This window comes from Myotis yumanensis, unplaced genomic scaffold (assembly GCF_028538775.1).
Source record: "Myotis yumanensis isolate MYYU_CA2020_CCGP unplaced genomic scaffold, mMyoYum1.0.hap1 SCAF_15, whole genome shotgun sequence".
NCBI classification, from domain to species: Eukaryota; Metazoa; Chordata; class Mammalia; order Chiroptera; family Vespertilionidae; genus Myotis; species Myotis yumanensis.
The window spans coordinates 50235185-50252891 of record NW_027223766.1 but is presented as its reverse complement, the minus strand read 5'-3'; the positions used below and the strand labels follow the sequence as shown (position 1 = coordinate 50252891).

The following is a 17707-nucleotide window of genomic DNA, read 5'->3' as shown; positions in this document are numbered from 1 at the left end:
AAATAGCCATTATAAAAATGTACTTAGGCACCAATATTTTGATTTTGTTTTATTGCTCACATATGAATTGCAGAGTGGATTTTTACATTTCAAAAAGCTCACTTCGTTACACTGACAACATATATTGTCATGAATAAAACAAACGAGTTCCATTTTCAGACAGGAAGAGAAGGGCTATTCTGAGGAGGGAAGTTAACCGCTGGTAAAGTGTGGCATTACTGTAAAAGAGAATGGGTTCAGAATTATTAAGGGTGCGTACGTGTGCGTGTGCGCATGTATATGTGCCTGTGTGTGCGTGTGCGCGTGCACACGTGTCTGACTAACTTCAATGACAACGAACTTTGAGCAAAGACAACACAAGCATAGGAGGAACATTTAAATGTTAACTATTCAATGTCAAGAAAATATGATATAAGCAACTGTCTACAGCAAAAAAGTGATAACAGTTTATAAGAATTTTCAGTATCTACAAAAATATAGCCATACAGTGTCCTTCAAGCAATCCCACACTCGCTGTCGCAGGCCCAGCTACAACACAGTACGCACCCCCCCGCAGGAGCTCCTGAAGGCACAGGCCACAGGGCAGACCCGCTTCCAGGGAATCCTCGGCAACAAGACCAGCTCACTAACCGAGGGCACACAGAAGGCTACTGTGATTTCAAAACAAAAGAAAACAAAACCCCTACAGAACCCAGCTCAACAGTTTACACACAGACCAGGAGAAGGCGATAAGCATGAACGGAAGTGGTTGTCCTGTCCATGCAACATGCACCGACCATGCCGAGACCTGGGATCCTTGGAGCAGGAGTGCAAACGAGTACATGTCTTCCTTTCCTAGCTCTCACATGACACGCTCCCACACAGAAGCACACAGTGCTCACCTGGGAAGTGACACCGAGTGGATGGGGATTGTTTCTGCATGTCCCCCTGCTCTGACTTTCAAATGCACTGTCAACAATTAAGATCCTTCTTTAAAAATACAGAAGAAAAAAAGAAAATTAAAAAGACACAAAATTTGGCTTCTTAAATGGTGACGCATTTTAGCTGATCAAGAGGCAAATACAGTGACAGCTGCTATAGGATCACGACGCCCTCGGTGACCGCACTGTTACGCAGAAAACTAGGGCTTCTTCATGGACACGTACTACAGCGGCCAGGACGTCGCGTGTCGTTTTAGAGGTTCAATGACTTCTATCTCTTGCAAAGTGCTTTAAGATGCTGTACTTTGGTTCAGATGTTGAAAAAAATTTGAGCATGCTTCTTTACTTTTTCTGTTTCTACTACATGTGCCCAGATAATCATAAACCAAAGGTGTAGCATGCCGCTCTTCACTGCAATTTTACAAACAAAAGCCAAAACCAAAACTGGTTTTTCAGTCACAATTTTTAATATGTGTATTTTTTATGTAAAAAGAAATAAAATAAAAAAGGTAGAACTATAAACAAGTTATGTTATATAAATGTCCTAGGAGGATGTTGTAAGACTTGCAAAGACAATTGTTCATTTTGCCGTGTAGTGGACTGAAATGTATGTGGCTTTAAGACGATACCATGGGTCGGTCGGCAGGTGAGTACACATCACCCGCGTGGCTTAAACCGACAGAACTTACACTGACAATCCTTAGCACACTTGATTGCTAAAACCATAGGCACCCGTTAAATGTAATATAACAAACCCTAAACGCATATGTAATATAACAAACCTTGAACACAAATGCATACAAGCTACAGTTCAAATCCTACATATTAAAGTCTGTTTTGGTAATTTTCTGACTATGATGATTAAAAACAATGAACAATATAAAAATGTAAATTAATGTGCTCTTAATAAAAATCAAAATGTGTACTCTTCACAGATGAACTAGTAACTGTTTTAAATGTCTTTTTTATACTAAATATATATATATATCTCATTTAATTAATTGAGCCACAGCAAAATACTACTATAATTTCAAAGCACAGTCTGTAAACTAATACATCTTATGATGTAAAAAATATTGCACAGTTCGGTATCTGGAGAGCAAGCTCTAAGCCTCCCATGTAGAATGATCACTCTCTCGGCAGGAAATACAGTATTACAAGAACCAGACACTTTAAAGTATGGCGACTGATTTTAGGGTCAGATTCTAGGCATGTTATTCAACAAACATCACTACCATAAACAAGCGGAGGAACGCCTATCGCACGCATCCCGGTAAGTGAACGAAGAGACGCCTGTCGCAACATCGGAAACACAGGAACAAAAGCCTCAGGGCAGTCAGCAGCCCAGGACTAGCGTACTGGCATGTTTTTGCTTTTGCAGATAACCAAAACTAAAGCAAAAATCCTAAACAGTTGTGTAGATGTTTAAGAAATACAAGAGACACTTCATACATCTTTCAACCCTCGAAAGCCTAATTTTCAAAAAAAAAAAAAAAATGTTTGAGAAGAGTTTAAAATATACTGTTTAACAATGAAATAATATTGAGACCAATACATGCTAAACTTTAAAGCCAATAGGAACCTCAAAAGAAATTAATATGGCATAAATCTATCTTCAAAAGTACTTGAAATCACATATAGTTTCAAAATTTCTAGTATGGTATAACAAGCATTTGGTCAAATGTACGTTCCACCGCTGTTTTCAAGAAGTGTGTTATAGATGTAAAGAGCCCGGCCTGCATTCCCAGGCTTTGACATTCTATGCTGAGGTCTTCCTGAGCCACTCAGTACACACATAGGTCAGGAAACTTCATCTCATAGACGGGGACAGACTGGTACTGGGCATGCCCAGAGGTAATGGTCAGTGTTCCCGACGGGCTGGGAGGAGGACTGGAAGAGAAGAAGGGCATTGTCAACAGTGACTTAGATGCACTTCCCGTCACAGAGCGTCCTAACTGCTACTGCCCCAGCCGGTGAGGAATTGAGGAGAAATGTACCTGGTTCAACATAGCATTCGAGTGCAAGTCTTCCAAAGCACCCGCTGTCCTTCTAGGGACATGCTAAAGGACAACTAGAAAAGCCAGAGCCACCTGGACAAGAAATGGGAACAGACTGGCTAGCGAAGACAATGCCTACCAAGACAAGGTACTGTATGACCTCTCGTTTATCCTAAATGAAAAACGTAATTACTTAAACATAATCAGCTACAAGTTTACAGGGGCTAACCGTTCCTATTTTGTTGTTGTTGTATTGCTGTTGTAACAACCCTTACCGTATGGTGAGTTCCAGTATTTGAGTAAGTCTATCATGAAGCAAATTTGCCTATAAAAGAAAAAAAATGTTAAGAATGATTTACTGTTTTCCAAATACCCATATGTAATAATACAAATGCAATTTTAAAGACAAAGCATAACTGTAACTATGAAGCTGATGGTGCAGAATGCTGTAATATTTTGGTTTTGTTTGTCTCATATAATATAAAGTTTCTCTTTTACTCCTTTCCTAGTCTCACTGGTAAAAACAAACCAATAGACACACAAAATCACCCACAGCAAAAGCATTGAAAACCACTGCAAAAAAAAGTATCAAAGCCACACCAATCTTTAACATGCAGCTTGGGATCTCTCATTTCCATCAGCTTCTGTGACACTAAGAAACTGTTTAGCTTCACAGCTATCTAAGCGTTGAAGTTTCGGTCCCTGTCTGATACATCACCTTGTCTTCTGCTGATTCGTCTAAACATGGAGCCTACCAACCAATTACCAAGAAAGTTTCCCCCAAATCACACTCCACCCCTGCCCCTTCAGCATTTAGTCACTCACTTTGGATTCACACTGTGCTGCTATTTCTTCAAAAGGTGCTTTCTGGAATTTCTCTATCACCAGACGCCTCTTCTCCTTTTCCTGCTCTTCCATTCCATTGGTATCTATGTACATGTTTACAGAGACCCGTTAAAGCAACACAGAATTTCAGGGACCCTTCCAATGACCATAAGAGTAAATGATCTCAAAACCAAAAAGAAACAAGTTATAATATTACTTTTATAAGGAAAAAAGCAAAAGGTGTAACATGCTTTGAAATGTCTTAGTTAAGACTAGAAAGCAACACTTATGAAAAATGTTTTTAAATCTCAGGGTTCAAACTACACAGGCCCCTTTTCATAGACAAGCTCTGTTGGCCACCGAAACAGCAGAGCACGACCGCTTCCTTCCCGAAGGAGGAATCTTCTCTCAATAGCCACGCACTGGCACATACGAGGCGCTGGAGGCACCTGCTCAACTGGCTACCGAATGCACAGTACAGACCACTCTGCTTGGCCTTTCCCATTTATCGCCCACAATCCGGAAAGCGGGTTGTTTTTTTTTTTATATATATATATTTAAATATTTTATTGATTTTTTACAGAGAGGGAGAGGGATAGAGAGTTAGAAACATCGACCAGCTGCCTCCTGCACACCCCCTACTGGGGATGTGCACGCAACCCAGGTACATGCCCTTGACCAGAATCGAACCTGGGACCTTTCAGTCCGTAGGCCGACGCTCTATCCACTGAGCCAAACCGGTTAGGGCAAGGAAAGCGGGTTTTTATCTGAAGATGATGTATGGTCTAGCCAAAGTTTGCGATACAGTAAAATAACAAATGTCTACCTTGTCACAGATCATTATTTTCCTTGGTATAGACAGACTTTTCTAGAATTGTGCAAGCATATTACAGTGCATTCTAATGCCACCCTTATTTGTTGGCCAGCATGCAGGCTGCACGAACTTATGAGAAATGGGATGAAAACTCTGAGAAGTGCTGGGAGAAGTAAACAGAGTGGTTTTTAACAGGCACATAGAAGTACAATGAGAAGTGAGTTTGCCACGGGTGAGAGTGTCAGCAGGCACGACAGTGTCATGTTAATCCCTGCTATGTCATCAATGAAAACACCAGGCAGGAAATTAACCTTCTCCCGAGATCACACAGCTAAAAATGCTGCAGCCAAATTTCACACCAGGTTGGACTGACTCTGTGGTCTTCACTTATCTTGGTATAAAGTATTACTCTCATTTTTTATAATTGTAAAAACCTAAAGAACGTAACTAAAGAAATCAATTACACATTTATACAGAAATCAGCATATAAACATGTACTAAGATAAAGATAAACTATCAAAATACTGGGGGAGTTAATGAGTACAAAAAATCTCACCAATTGCTTTCTTTAATGCTTCAAAGGTAATTTCTTCAGTGTTACTAACCTAGAGAAAAGGGATTTTAAGTAAAATAGTTAAGAAAGGTCGATATAAATAATACTTTCATACAGTTACAAGTAATAGAAGAGCTTTTACAAGATTTTTTCTTCTCTGTGTTGGCGTGATTTGTAATTATACTCCACAAATGTGACAATGGTGTACTTTAGGGGTTCCCAAACAAGTCTACAGGCTATCACTGGGCTGGCCGGATGTACATCCTGGGCCCCCAAGCAGCGCTGAGTAGAACCAAGCTGCAGTGGGGGAAGTGCAACGAGACCGGAGCCCCCCGACGGAACGGCTTCATAGGGACAGTGCTTGCAAGCACCCCCGGCAGAGGTTACGCGCTGTCTCAGCCATGTAACCAGTGAGAAATGAGTTCTCTATAGTCTCTATAAGTTTCGGCACCTCATACTGTTTACAAAGCGAAAATAAAATAATCTAAAACTGTAAATAGTTTAAAAGCAAGAATCCCTACTTTGGGAAGTGTTCAGTGAGAACAATTCACCGACAGCTTAAATGACCACGTTCTGGGTCTTCCAAGGCCCACCACCAAGTCTTATGCTCCAGAAACCCCCTCTGACTGGGGCTCCCACGTCTCCCTAGCGTTCGGAGATGTGCAGAAAGTGCTTTATGATGAAGGTCAGTAACACTCGGTGGTGCCAGCACGCTTCAGGAAGGATTGTTTTCAGGAGGGATAGTAGATCCAGCAACTACGTTATCTCTGAATGGAAATGAAGAAATGGGATGTGAGTACTTGCCTGAGCTCTGGTCATCCCTAATTTTAGCTCATGAGCTTCCTTTGCTAAGTCTAAGGCAGCGAGACTAAGGAGAGCGGAAGCCTGCGCGCTCTGCACCTGCGCGGCTGCAATGCAAAGGCTTGAGCGGAAGCCAAGCAGCACAGCTCCACTGCCTCGGCTTCCTACTGAGGCTCAGAGTTGTAGCTGAAGTCACATTAAACTTGGGGTCTCCGGTGGCTCTGTTCTAGATGTCTGGAGCAGATATATAAGATTAGGCTCTGGCTGGTCAAGTATTTGTATCTAGAAGCAATCTAGTACCTCAATGAGAAAAACAAAACGGTGGTTCTTGTAACTGGTTAAGAGGATGAGACTTCTGACCAACCACCACAGCCCAGGAGAAAGAACACCGGGGACTTCACTTACTACCTGTTCCATCTGGACAGGTGAGAAGCCAGCGTGCTTTACTTAACAGATCCTCTTCCCTGGTGGTTATTGTCTTTATTTCAGGTCACGATGACTGTCTCTCAGCATCTAAACCAAGTCGTCCTGCCCCTGTCCCTTTTGGTAACCTCCTTTCTCTAACTGGCTCTCAGTCTAACTTGCTCTGCCTTCAGCACAGGGTCCTCCTGCCCCCGACCCTCCTCTTCATCCCCGGCCTGGCCGCTCCAGGTCCTCAGAGCTCTGTCCAGGCGACTGCAAGGCTCCCCCCCTCCAGTCACGTGTCTCAGTCACTGTGTGCGGCACAGCTCTGAAATGACTACCTGAATTTCAGTGTTTCCCTGCTTCCTACCCAACTACATGCAAAGCCCTAAGGCTGGTAATAAAAACCTTCTATAATTTGTCTTCAACCTTGTTTCCCCAGATTCCCTTTTATGAACCCTATTTTTAAAAAATTGGTTTATAATAGTGTTTAATGATTCATATGTTTCATACAATGGAGCTGCTAAAAACAAGCCAGCTACTCCACTTGGTGCTCAGCTAAACTAGAATCTGCTCCAACTCTACCTGGCGTGCTGGAGTCACGGAAAAACAGGGCAAAGGCACCATCCCCGAAGAGTTTCCAGTTCCTCTTACGTATGACTTTTGCCTCATGTGTGATCTATAACTCTGACCTAGACTGTACAACACCCTTGGGCCTGCATAAAATCTGCAATTCATCTTTTTTCAATCAGTTCTAGGTCACTTCCATGGGCACTTCAGTAATTGTGTGGCACCCGGCACAGCAGGCCCTGACCACTGTTGCTGACCTTAGGATCATTGTTTGTTAGCACACATGCAGGAATCTTCAGTTATAATTGGGAAAAAGGCAAGAGTATACATGTACCAGTATAAAACAGATCTGTTATTTGTCCTAGAATACACAATAATCCTGTTCAGCCAACTGTTGCTTAATTTTGTACAAAGAAAAAGTGAGTATACATACCCTCTCATCCATTCCCCCAAATAATTAAGCACTGACTACCACACCTCTTAGAGAAGAATGAGTGGTGATTCGAATCTCACATCCAGTATGCATTGAAATCATGCCTACAGTGCTCAGAGAGAACACCAGACGTCAAAGGTCATGTCTACAGTGCTCAGAGAACACTAGAGGTCAAAGGTCATGCCTACAGTGCTGAGAGAGAGCACTAGAGGTCAAAACTCATGCCTGTAGCACTTGAATCTATTACTCAACTGGTAATTTTATCTCAGGAGGCAGGCACGCCTCCATTACATTTTAGCCATTTATCTTTTTGAAATAATTAAAGAGTTTTAGAAAAAGTTAACGTATGTATATACCGATATATAAGGCAATTTTTAGAAAAGCGATTCACAGTAAGCTAAGGTTTGAATAGCAAATGTTGGAACTGACATACCTCAAGTGGACCAGATATTTCAACAGACTATAGTGACAATTAGAGTTGTATCTAGAGAAGACACAAGCTTGCTATGATCTCCATCTAAACAATCTTCTGACTTTGTTTTTAAGTTATAAACCTAAAAGCAGATATTAGTTAGATCTGAAGACTAACTGAGATTATGTATGTAAAATTTCAAATAATTTTGATCAAATATTACAGTACTGTTTTTAAATGAGCAATTTTCTTAACTGATCCACTATTAGCTAATGTACTTGTTCATGGTTTGATATTTTGCTACACCATTAACTGGTGAATACTTAACTGACCCAAATCTCTCCTACCCTCACCATGTAATTAGTTCTAGCCTAGAAGGTAATTTCTTTTGTCTCCTGGTATTTGAACAATCATTCCTAATATGCAAATCAGATTCCATAACGGTCAATGGGTTTGAAACTCCAACCAGCTCAAGGACATCTTTTAGTAAACAGTTTACTTAACTTTTCAAATGCTCAGTGGGAGGCATGTTTGACTTTGGACTTACAATAAAGAAGGCTCTTTAACAAGTTAAGAAATATATTAATGGATTAATGTAAAGTTCATGTTCAAGAATCTTCCCTCGACCTTAAGTCTTTATGCAAATGTCTTTTCAGTTCATTTTCTCAAAAAAGGACTGTTTGTAACAGTTTGAAGGGCTTTATATGTATCTTTAAAAGAAAGAAATACAGTTAACAAAAGGAAAATGGAGTAATACCAGTCAATAAAATAAATTATACTCTTGGCAAAATAAACTGTATAAACTAAGGCTTAAGATGATTTTCTTCCCTCAAAATGTAACAGCATCAAATTCAAAATCATTACAAGACAGAGCGAGCAAGATACCCTCCTCACCAGCAAGGAGAAAGAAATTAAAATGGCTCAGAAGAGGTGAGTTTGGGAAGATGATTTTTCTGGAGCCTTAAATTGGCAAGAAACTTTCAGCCAATCTCAGAGCCCCACGTTCCACAAGGAGCACTAACTGCCTCGCGATGCTCTGCAGACAATTTCTTAATAAAATAAAATGGATCAGTTCTACCCGATGGGAGATGAACAGCACAGAAGATGCATGTCAGTCAACTGTGCCCTGGCCCCCAAACTGTTTGAATTCTTGAGGACAAATTAACTGGCGGGGACCGAGGGGGGACGAGAGAGGAGGCTGAGAAAGCATGAATTCAGACAACTTCCTTCCCCTTTTCTTAGATGGATATTCTTTTAATGATTTATACTGTACACATGAGAAACATGAAGTACCTAGGAAGGCAAACAATGGATAAGCCAAGGAGGAGGCTGACTTGGCATGCTGGCATTGCGGCACTTCTACCCGACTATCAAAAAGTCTCTGGTGACTGTGTGGTAAGTCCAGAGAGTGCGGCTGCGCTTCTTCCTACCACTCGGGAGGGAGGTTACACTCTCGTGCGCTAGTGAGACAGGAGGAGAGCGTTACATCTCTGAGGGGTGAGGTGAGGCCCAGCCCTTAAAGACACAGGTCAGCGAGAGAGCCTCACCAACGCTATGCTCATTACACTTACTATCTAAAGTGATTAAAAAAAAAGTCCCTCACAGAAGAAGTTTTGAAAGTTTTAAAGTTGTGAGCATCTGAAGTATCTATCTCCATTTATTCTCATAATTTGTGTTTCATAAATCTTTAAAAACAGGATCTAGAGGCCTCCTAATTTAATGATAGGTCTTAAGTGACATTTCTTTCTTATAAAAAAATCTTACTTGGTTCTGTTTTCAGTTCCTGTTATTACACTAAATTACATTGTAAACCCTAATATCATACATGTTACATTATGTATCTTTATAAATAGCCAAAATGAGTTTAGTAAAATAAATTATAAGTAAGTTCCAGGCTGAATCAGATTAATTTCTACTACAATAAAAACTGCTGATTTGGGGATAATTAGAGTTACATTAGCTCCTATTTGAAAGCATGGAGGGCAAAAAATTCTTTTAAATTGATGTCTATCCCAAGACAGCACTGAGCACAAACTGTCAGCAACTCACCACATCGTCCGAAGGGAGGCTGCCGGGTAGAATATCCACCTGAATGGACACGGTGTCCACGATACTTTTTCTTCTAGAAAGTCGATCTTCATCTAAAAAAAAAAAAGGCCCCTGTTATATGCCAGCAAGAAATGGTGTGTCATTTATAAACAACATGCTTCAGGTTTCAAAACACTTCAGACAATTAAGACAGTGTTTTTTTTGCTTTTTCTAAATATACAAGGCACCGTGTTCTCAGACCCACACATTTTGTGATGCAGCCATTTACAGCCTGCGCCATTCTAGCTTCCTAGTCCCACGTTGATTATCCGTGGTTTCATTCCCGAGGGGGAAGAGTGAAGGACTAGAGGCGGCGAGGATAATGAACCAGTTACTCTCTTACTGACCACCTCTCCCTCGGGTTGCCTTCCAAGGTAGTGATTGATGCCACTAATCGAATTTGGTAGTTGACTCTTTTTCTGGGCACACAGTAGGACTGCAATTATATGGAAGATACCCAGTTATAATCTGAGCACCAAGGAAATTTTTTTCCTGTTTCAAACCAGTAAGGAGCTGCGATTGTGCCATCACAGCCTAACTTGGGCAGCGTTCTTCACCGTGGCACTGCTGGCATATTAGGCCAGGGAACCTGTAGGACCTGTCAGTGCACTGCAGGATGGTCAGCAGCACCCCTAGTGTCCACCACTCGATGCAGTAGGCCTGTCCGAATGGTGATAACTAAACATGCCTCCGGACTGGTAAGTGTCCCCTGGGATGGGGAAAATCACTCACTGAGAACCACCGACCCAGTCCGTCCGACTGAGAACAGACCTTTGTACAGTTGTCCCTATATGCCTCCATCACGATACCAGCTGTTTAAAGCACTGACCACATTGCTCTCCAAGCAATTCTACTCCTCTCCTGATGAATTAAAAAGGCGCTCTGGGCCTGTCGTCAGATCTTACATAGTAACTGCCGCTGCTCCTGACTGATCTAGTGTTCAAGCGCGAGTGCCTTTCCTACAACCTGAGTCTTGTTAGCTCACCTGCCTTCCACACCTTCCTACAGACAGAGACCTCTCCTGGAACTCTTCATTCCCTGCCCTGGACGCCCGCCCCCCCCCCCCCCCCCCCAAAGATTCGTATCTTTCAGGCCTAATCACATATATCACTTCCTTAAAAACCTTAACTATCACGTACCCCTCTTTCTTCTAGCCACAGAAATTTACTCTCAGTTAGGACTGGTCTTCCCTTCAGTCACTGTCACCTTCCACCCGCACCGGGCCTTGTACTGCAGACACGGAGTTAGTGTCTCATCTCCCCCCAATTCCAGAAATGCAGTGACCGACGGATCTGGGTCTGTCACGCAGGAGTCACTCGGTTCTGCTCTATGAAGGCCGAGGGATGGAACCAGCACCTGCTCCACGTGACAACTGCTCCTGCACCGAGTTCTGCGAGTTTTCGGGTCACTGTTTTACTGCCGGCTAGTGGCGAGCTCACCTAAGACACTGCATTCTTTCTGTATCTCCTCCATGATCATGCGCTTTGATATAAATTAGCAAATATAATGGAACCGCTACAAAATAGTATGTGATCATCATGCCAACTTGCTTGTACCCTCCAAGCAGGCCAATGTCCAAGGTCTCACTAGAACGCAAACTGAGCGACACACAGCCTACTTCACCAAGAGCACGAGAAGAATGCCTCGCTTGACATACGATGGCTGGGGGTTGCAGAGAGAGTCAAACTGAAACCTAAGACAGAGGGAAAGAGAGGGACGGGCAGGAAAGGGATCAGTGGGGGCAAAATCAGTGAGAACAGAAGGGAAGCATTGAGGAGACAGAAAAAGAGTCAAAGTTTTAAAAGGAAAGGAAATAAACTTTAATGGGAAATCATACACATATCCTCGAGCGTCTGACCTGTATAGTCATCTGCTTACAGGGCTGCAGCAAGCCTAGGTGCCCAGCCGGCACCTTGTCCATCTGCACAAACATACTGTTCCTAAATCAGAGTGTCTGTTTCTGCGCTGCCTGCCATGCCTGCTAGATGCAGCCTCGCCCCCTCCTGGACCGCCCTGCCCTCCGGCTCCAGAGCACACAGCCTGGGAGACGTTTGCTTCCCTTCCCCCAAGGGGGCTGGGGCAGTCCCAGACACTGCTGGCTGTGTCTCTTCCATTTTCCATCCCCTCCCTCCTGTATCATCAGGTTTGAACAGGAGCAGGATTTCAGAACCAATACTTAGAGATGCGCCTCACTCCTCCTGTGCTGCTCTGCTGCCACCTGGTGCACCCACACGTAACGTACACACTTGACCCAGACGGTTAAGGGAGAAAGGAGTCTGCATGCAAGTGGCACAGAACTACATTACATGGAACTTTCTGTGGCTATTTAAAAGTTAGATATAGAAACTGTCTTCAAATTGTATACACTAAATCATAAATGCGACTTGGGCTACAATACTACTCAGATTCTATTAAAGAGCTAACTGGGGGAATAAACTTTCACAAATAACTTATCTTCACAAAACTCAAAATGTCACAGTTTAATGCCTGTATTACTTACAAAGGTATGTTTTGGTCCTATAGAAAAGCGCAAAATTCCACAGAGTTAATGCATACAGGGTGGGGCAAAAGTAGGCTTATAGTTAAAATACAAAGAAATAAATATAAATAAATAACTAATAAATTATAATGTAAGAATAAACTGTGTTCTGCATTACTCACAACTGTAAACTTACTTTCGGCAACCTCTTTATTTATAGAATAAAAACCAAGCAAAAATCATGGAATAAAAAGTAATAACCAAGTTGTTTAATTTCAGCCTTCCTATCCTCATTTGTAAACAAATATAATGCTACCTCCCTCACTGAACTATTTTAAAGGTTAAATAAATAAGTGAACATGAAGTACACATCACAGTGCCTAGCACACAGCAGGTGCCTAATAAATGGCAGCTGCTATCATGATGATGGCAGTGTATATATGTATATCTATTTCTGTATCTACCTCCAATAAACACACACACACACACACACACACACATCTATGTCACACAACAAACTAAATGTGTTTTGCTTTTTTTTCTTCAGAATGATGTTCTTAAGCCCCTTAATTTTCAAAATTATCACCTGATGGTTATAGAGCCAAAGGAAAACACAATGCCTGACTGATTGTCTCACGAGAAGCATGTATTGTGCACTGAGGCAGGGCACACGCACCACAGGCTGCTGTACACCACCCATCTTTACAAATCAGAGCACTCGCACTCCGACTGCTGCATTATATAACCAAGTATTGAAATGTTCAGAATTCTTCCAGTCAGTGATAGAGAGGCATTAAGAAAGGAATACATCTTTTTTCAGGGGTGGGAAGAAATGAAAAGAACAAACCACCTGTTTAAAAAAAAAGCACCAGAATGTTCACTAAAAACTGTTAAGAGTTAAAGGATCAGGGTCGAAGGAAAGAAGCAGTGCAAATTAACTACGGCTATGGGGAGGCAGAGCGAAATCATAAGGGAACTTGTAGGTGTGGAAGGTGCGCAGGCACCGGTCCCGCTCTAAAAGGCATGTCTGATTAAGCTACTCTCCTACAGGATGGGGGAAGGGCAGCCAGACCGACGCTGGGTTTACCTTCGTACTTGTGCCTGGGCTTAGGAGGGTTTTTGCCTGAAGGAAAGAAAGCTAAAGCCACACAATAAGAATGAAATATTTTAAAAGTCTTTTAAATTACAATGCTCTACTAATGTTTTATTCTTAGCATTTTTATTTCCCCAAGGAACTCATGCAGAATAAAATCTTGTATAGCACAGAATATAAAATAAAATGCAAAAGAATTCACTAACATCTCAGATGCTACGAACAACTATCTTCGTAATAAATGTATGTATTTTGGATCTACATTATACAAAAAGATAAGTATTTATAAAGATTGTGCTACCTTTAGTGATTATTCCATAAAACCACCTAACTGAACTCAAACAGTTCTCTTATACAACAGAGGTTTCCCCAAAGGAAGAACTAGTTCTACCAAATTTAATATTTATATAATCACCACGTGAAAATGAAGGCGGAAGATATTGTTTGGTTTTAGTATCTAAAGTAAAAATCGACTGTAAGACACTATGCAGTTTTGCCATGAAGCACTGCAGAATTACTGTGGTGAATGACAACAGAGGAAATAAATAGTGCATAGAAGAAAGCATATTGTTAACTCACAACGTTTGAGACTTCTTTGCACAGCAAATGATCTGTACTCTTTCACATGACAAAAGTTGCCTAATTCATTAAGCTCAATAAACACAATTAACTAATTAAACAATTTTCACCCATTTCCCATTTCCATAAGTTAAACATAACATTGGTTAATGAGGAAAGATCTCACTTTCCTTCTTTGTTTAAAGTATATTATTATTTAGTGCAACTAAAATAATCACTTGAAGATGAAATCTGTTCATGATAAAATCACATATAGGGGTGGGCAAAAGTAGGTTAATAATAATACAATAATTAATAAATAATAATAAAAGAATAACAGTTTAGCATACTTATAACGGTAAACTTACTTTTGCTCATCCCTGTATATACCTTTAGAGACTTATTAAGTTTTCAAGAGGAAAATAGAAAAATACAAGTAACCATCCTTGAGCATTTGTAAAGCTGTGGTACAGTAAATATACAAACTATTTTCATTGCTAACTGAGAGTGGAAAAGTTACTGAAACATATCGTTAGAATGAGAGTTCTAATCAGCCTCCACTCACCTGTGACTTGTGGTACATATGGCACTGACAATCTCTCAACACTATAGCCACTTCCACCTAGTGACTCTGCAATCTTGTTGGTCAAAAAGTACAAACTTTTGTCATGTTTCTCCAAAGATTTTGGAAGCCTGTCAGATTGAGCAAACAAAAGTAATTCAGTGTTATTTAAATTACCGAGTAAAAATAAGTTATCATTCAAACATTCCAGGTCAAAGCCTAAATATTATAAATGAACTGTAATTAGCAATAGGCATAGTATAATTTAGAGGACTAATTTGAGCTCTTTAAAGCACGACATGTGGTTCCTCCTCTTAACCATTCTGCTGTGACTCATTCCCTAATAGCGGTGAGGTCAGGCTCACACTGTCCTGTTGGTATTCACACATTAAATGATAAAGAGGACTAAATTCAGTTTTAACTTGCAAGGTGATTAAAACCTACTGAGAGAAGAACATAAACATGCTGTCTGTGCTAGTTAATGAAAAACCGTATGGGCCAGCAAGTGACAGGAAGCACTTGCCCAATCACATGAAGCTTCTCTTTCCTATCAAACGGCCTGATTTTATCTTATGTTGATGCTTTCAATAGAAAACCGCTTTAGAGCCCCAAAGTGTGAAGAACACATTGTTCATTTATTTTTTTGTTTGAATAGCAAGGAAGAATGTAGTGTAAATTATTAATTTTCCTTAATACAGTCTTTCTCCCAGAATTTTATGAGTACTGTTATCTATTACGGAAAATCTTGAACAGGATATTGTATTTCTTTAAAGGAGTGTTCATTTATATGAGAACATGCTATTTAGGAGATATATCTCCATATTAAAAAGATAAATATTTTTTAATCAAAGATTGATCTATGTTTGCACAAGCCTATATTTATCATGTATAAGAACTTCTATAGCAAGAGAAAGAAGTGAGACAAATTAAATGCCAGAAACACGAAACATGATTATTATAAAACACCAGAAAATTATTCTCAGCAGCTGATTCCTTTATAATCACTGACTGGTCTCTCAAGTCAGCACCCCGCCTTAAAATGTGAAGATTAAACATACGTGCACTTATCTCTGAAAACATGCTCTGGCAGAAAATAAGGGGCTTCCATCGTCCGCATTTCAATAACCTGAAAAATACCCAGAAACAAAATAAAAATAGAAAACCTCTCTTCTCAGGACCCTGCTATGAAAACATGGAAAGCTAAAACAACAAACAAAAAACAGAAACAAAAACTAAACATATATGAGAAATACCATCACTTTATTTTTAAATTTAAACTATGCTTACAGCCCAAACGCAGAGTTCATTTTGTTTTTACATTTTACATTATTTTTAAAATTCACCAGGTAACAAAATCATGACAATAAAGTAATACATGTAGTAAAAACACAATGACCCGTTACACCTGATTAAACCTACTGCAAAGGGTCAGAACACGTATGTTCTCAGCTGCCTCTGCTTTGGAAATCCCTCACAAAGCCCGGCCCTCGGCATGCCCCAACCCCGTGCTCCTTGGGCAGCCCTCGGGAGAGGGCTCAGTGCACGGGAAGTCTGGCTGCTCCGTCAACTGTGAGCAACCTAAGGGGTAACTCTGCTTTCACAGCATTAAATATTCAGTTGTTTAGTGAATGAATGAGTTCTATTTCTTAGAATCCACTAAAATCCAACATTTTAGTAAGGACTGAGAGATGTACTCCCAATTCCATAAGATGAGGTTCCCCTAAAATGTTTTAAATCATTCAAGTAATTATTTAATGAGTTACTGCTGAAAAAGCCAAATATAGTCGAATGACCGAGAACAAATCTCTGAGAACAAAGTTATTCAACTTTTGAGATCTGGCTCAAGTAGACTAGTTTAAAACAATAACAACAAAAATAGTAAAATTTAAGAAAATTTAGATACTAAGATTCATAATGGTTTAATGTAGTTTCCATTTACAACAGAGGATCCAGAAAAGACCCAGTCACTGCATAATTCTATAGAATTATCTGAACTTGATACATAAACATCAAAATTGAAATTAATCATCACCAAAAGAAAATCAGCCATGTTTGTATAAAAACCAAGCTGAGGAGCTTTTCGCAATACCTGACCTTGGTAACATGCTGGCAAAACGCAGGGACGGTGATCATCTGGCTGACGAAGTTGAGGTAGGCGGCCACCAGCGCCATGATGCCGCAGCGGTGGAACATGGGCAGGTTGTCCTCGTTGAGGATGGCGCTGTCCTTTAACAGAAAGCACAGGCTTAGGCTCCCAGGTCCCTCTACGGCGCCACTGAGAGCTGCGGGCCGTTTGGAATGCTAACCAAAATGTCACCTTATAAGAAGTTATTTTTTTTTAAAATTCTAAAAGGAGAATAAGTGCCCATTTATAGAAGAGTAAAATCTCTCAACTAGCTTTTCCTAAGAAAAAATAGTATACATATATATATATTAAATATATAAACATCTCTCTCTCTCTCTCTGATATACATATATAATATATACACATACTCTCATTGCTAACTGTCCTTTTATTACAGAATACTTAACTCCTAACCAAACAACTATATATATATATTATTTAATGACTATCTTCCCCACTGAACTCCAAGTATGAGCTCAGGGACCATGCTGTCCTTTCATCACAGTATTTTCCTGGGGACTCGATCAATATTTAGCACACAAACAAATGCTCATTCAACATTTGTTAACAAAACAAATGCCTATGGTCACTGTCTTGAGTATTATAGATTTAAAACTAGACACTCCCTTTTAAAAATTCATGTCCTTGGATAAGTGCAACGACACTTTAAAGATGCTATCTGTTTCATACAAAAACATTTTCCTCAATGAAAGGCTACGGAAGCATACCTGTAACGCAATGGCTAAGCGGATGAGGTCAATAACCACCTCTTCATTGGCCAATTCAATTGTCATAAGAGCAAGAGAAGTATAAAGTAACTCATAGTTCTTCTGAACGTTGTCTTCCTCTTTACAGCCCAAGTATATGTGCCGATATAGTTGCTGCCCATTCTGAAAAGGGACATGACAGAGGAAAAAGATGTTTGCTTAAAATGTAGTAAAGGCAGATTTCACAAGCATATAACCTCTTATAAAGTAACTAACTTATTACACAACATACGGTGGAAGAGAAATTTAAACTGATAATTACATGGTCAAATTGTATCCCCATCATTAACATCAACAAATATACCAGC

The 17707-nt window shown here is 40.4% G+C and overlaps 1 protein-coding gene across 2 annotated transcripts in view; it reads right to left on the bottom strand.

Annotated features, from left to right (window-relative positions):
• Positions 1-34: 34 nt before the first annotated feature.
• EFR3A (EFR3 homolog A) overlaps positions 35-17707 on the bottom strand; it is a 60532-nt gene continuing 42859 nt past the window's right edge. For both annotated transcript variants that reach the window (XM_070392351.1, XM_070392350.1), the window contains exons 15-23: positions 17361-17522; positions 16602-16733; positions 15566-15633; positions 14511-14638; positions 9777-9868; positions 5113-5161; positions 3743-3846; positions 3193-3242; positions 35-2810 (exon numbers count right to left, since the gene is read on the bottom strand). In XM_070392351.1, the coding sequence (XP_070248452.1) occupies positions 2705-2810; positions 3193-3242; positions 3743-3846; positions 5113-5161; positions 9777-9868; positions 14511-14638; positions 15566-15633; positions 16602-16733; positions 17361-17522 (891 nt within the window). In that variant the 3' untranslated portion in view covers positions 35-2704. The remainder of the gene's footprint in view (positions 2811-3192; positions 3243-3742; positions 3847-5112; positions 5162-9776; positions 9869-14510; positions 14639-15565; positions 15634-16601; positions 16734-17360; positions 17523-17707) is intronic.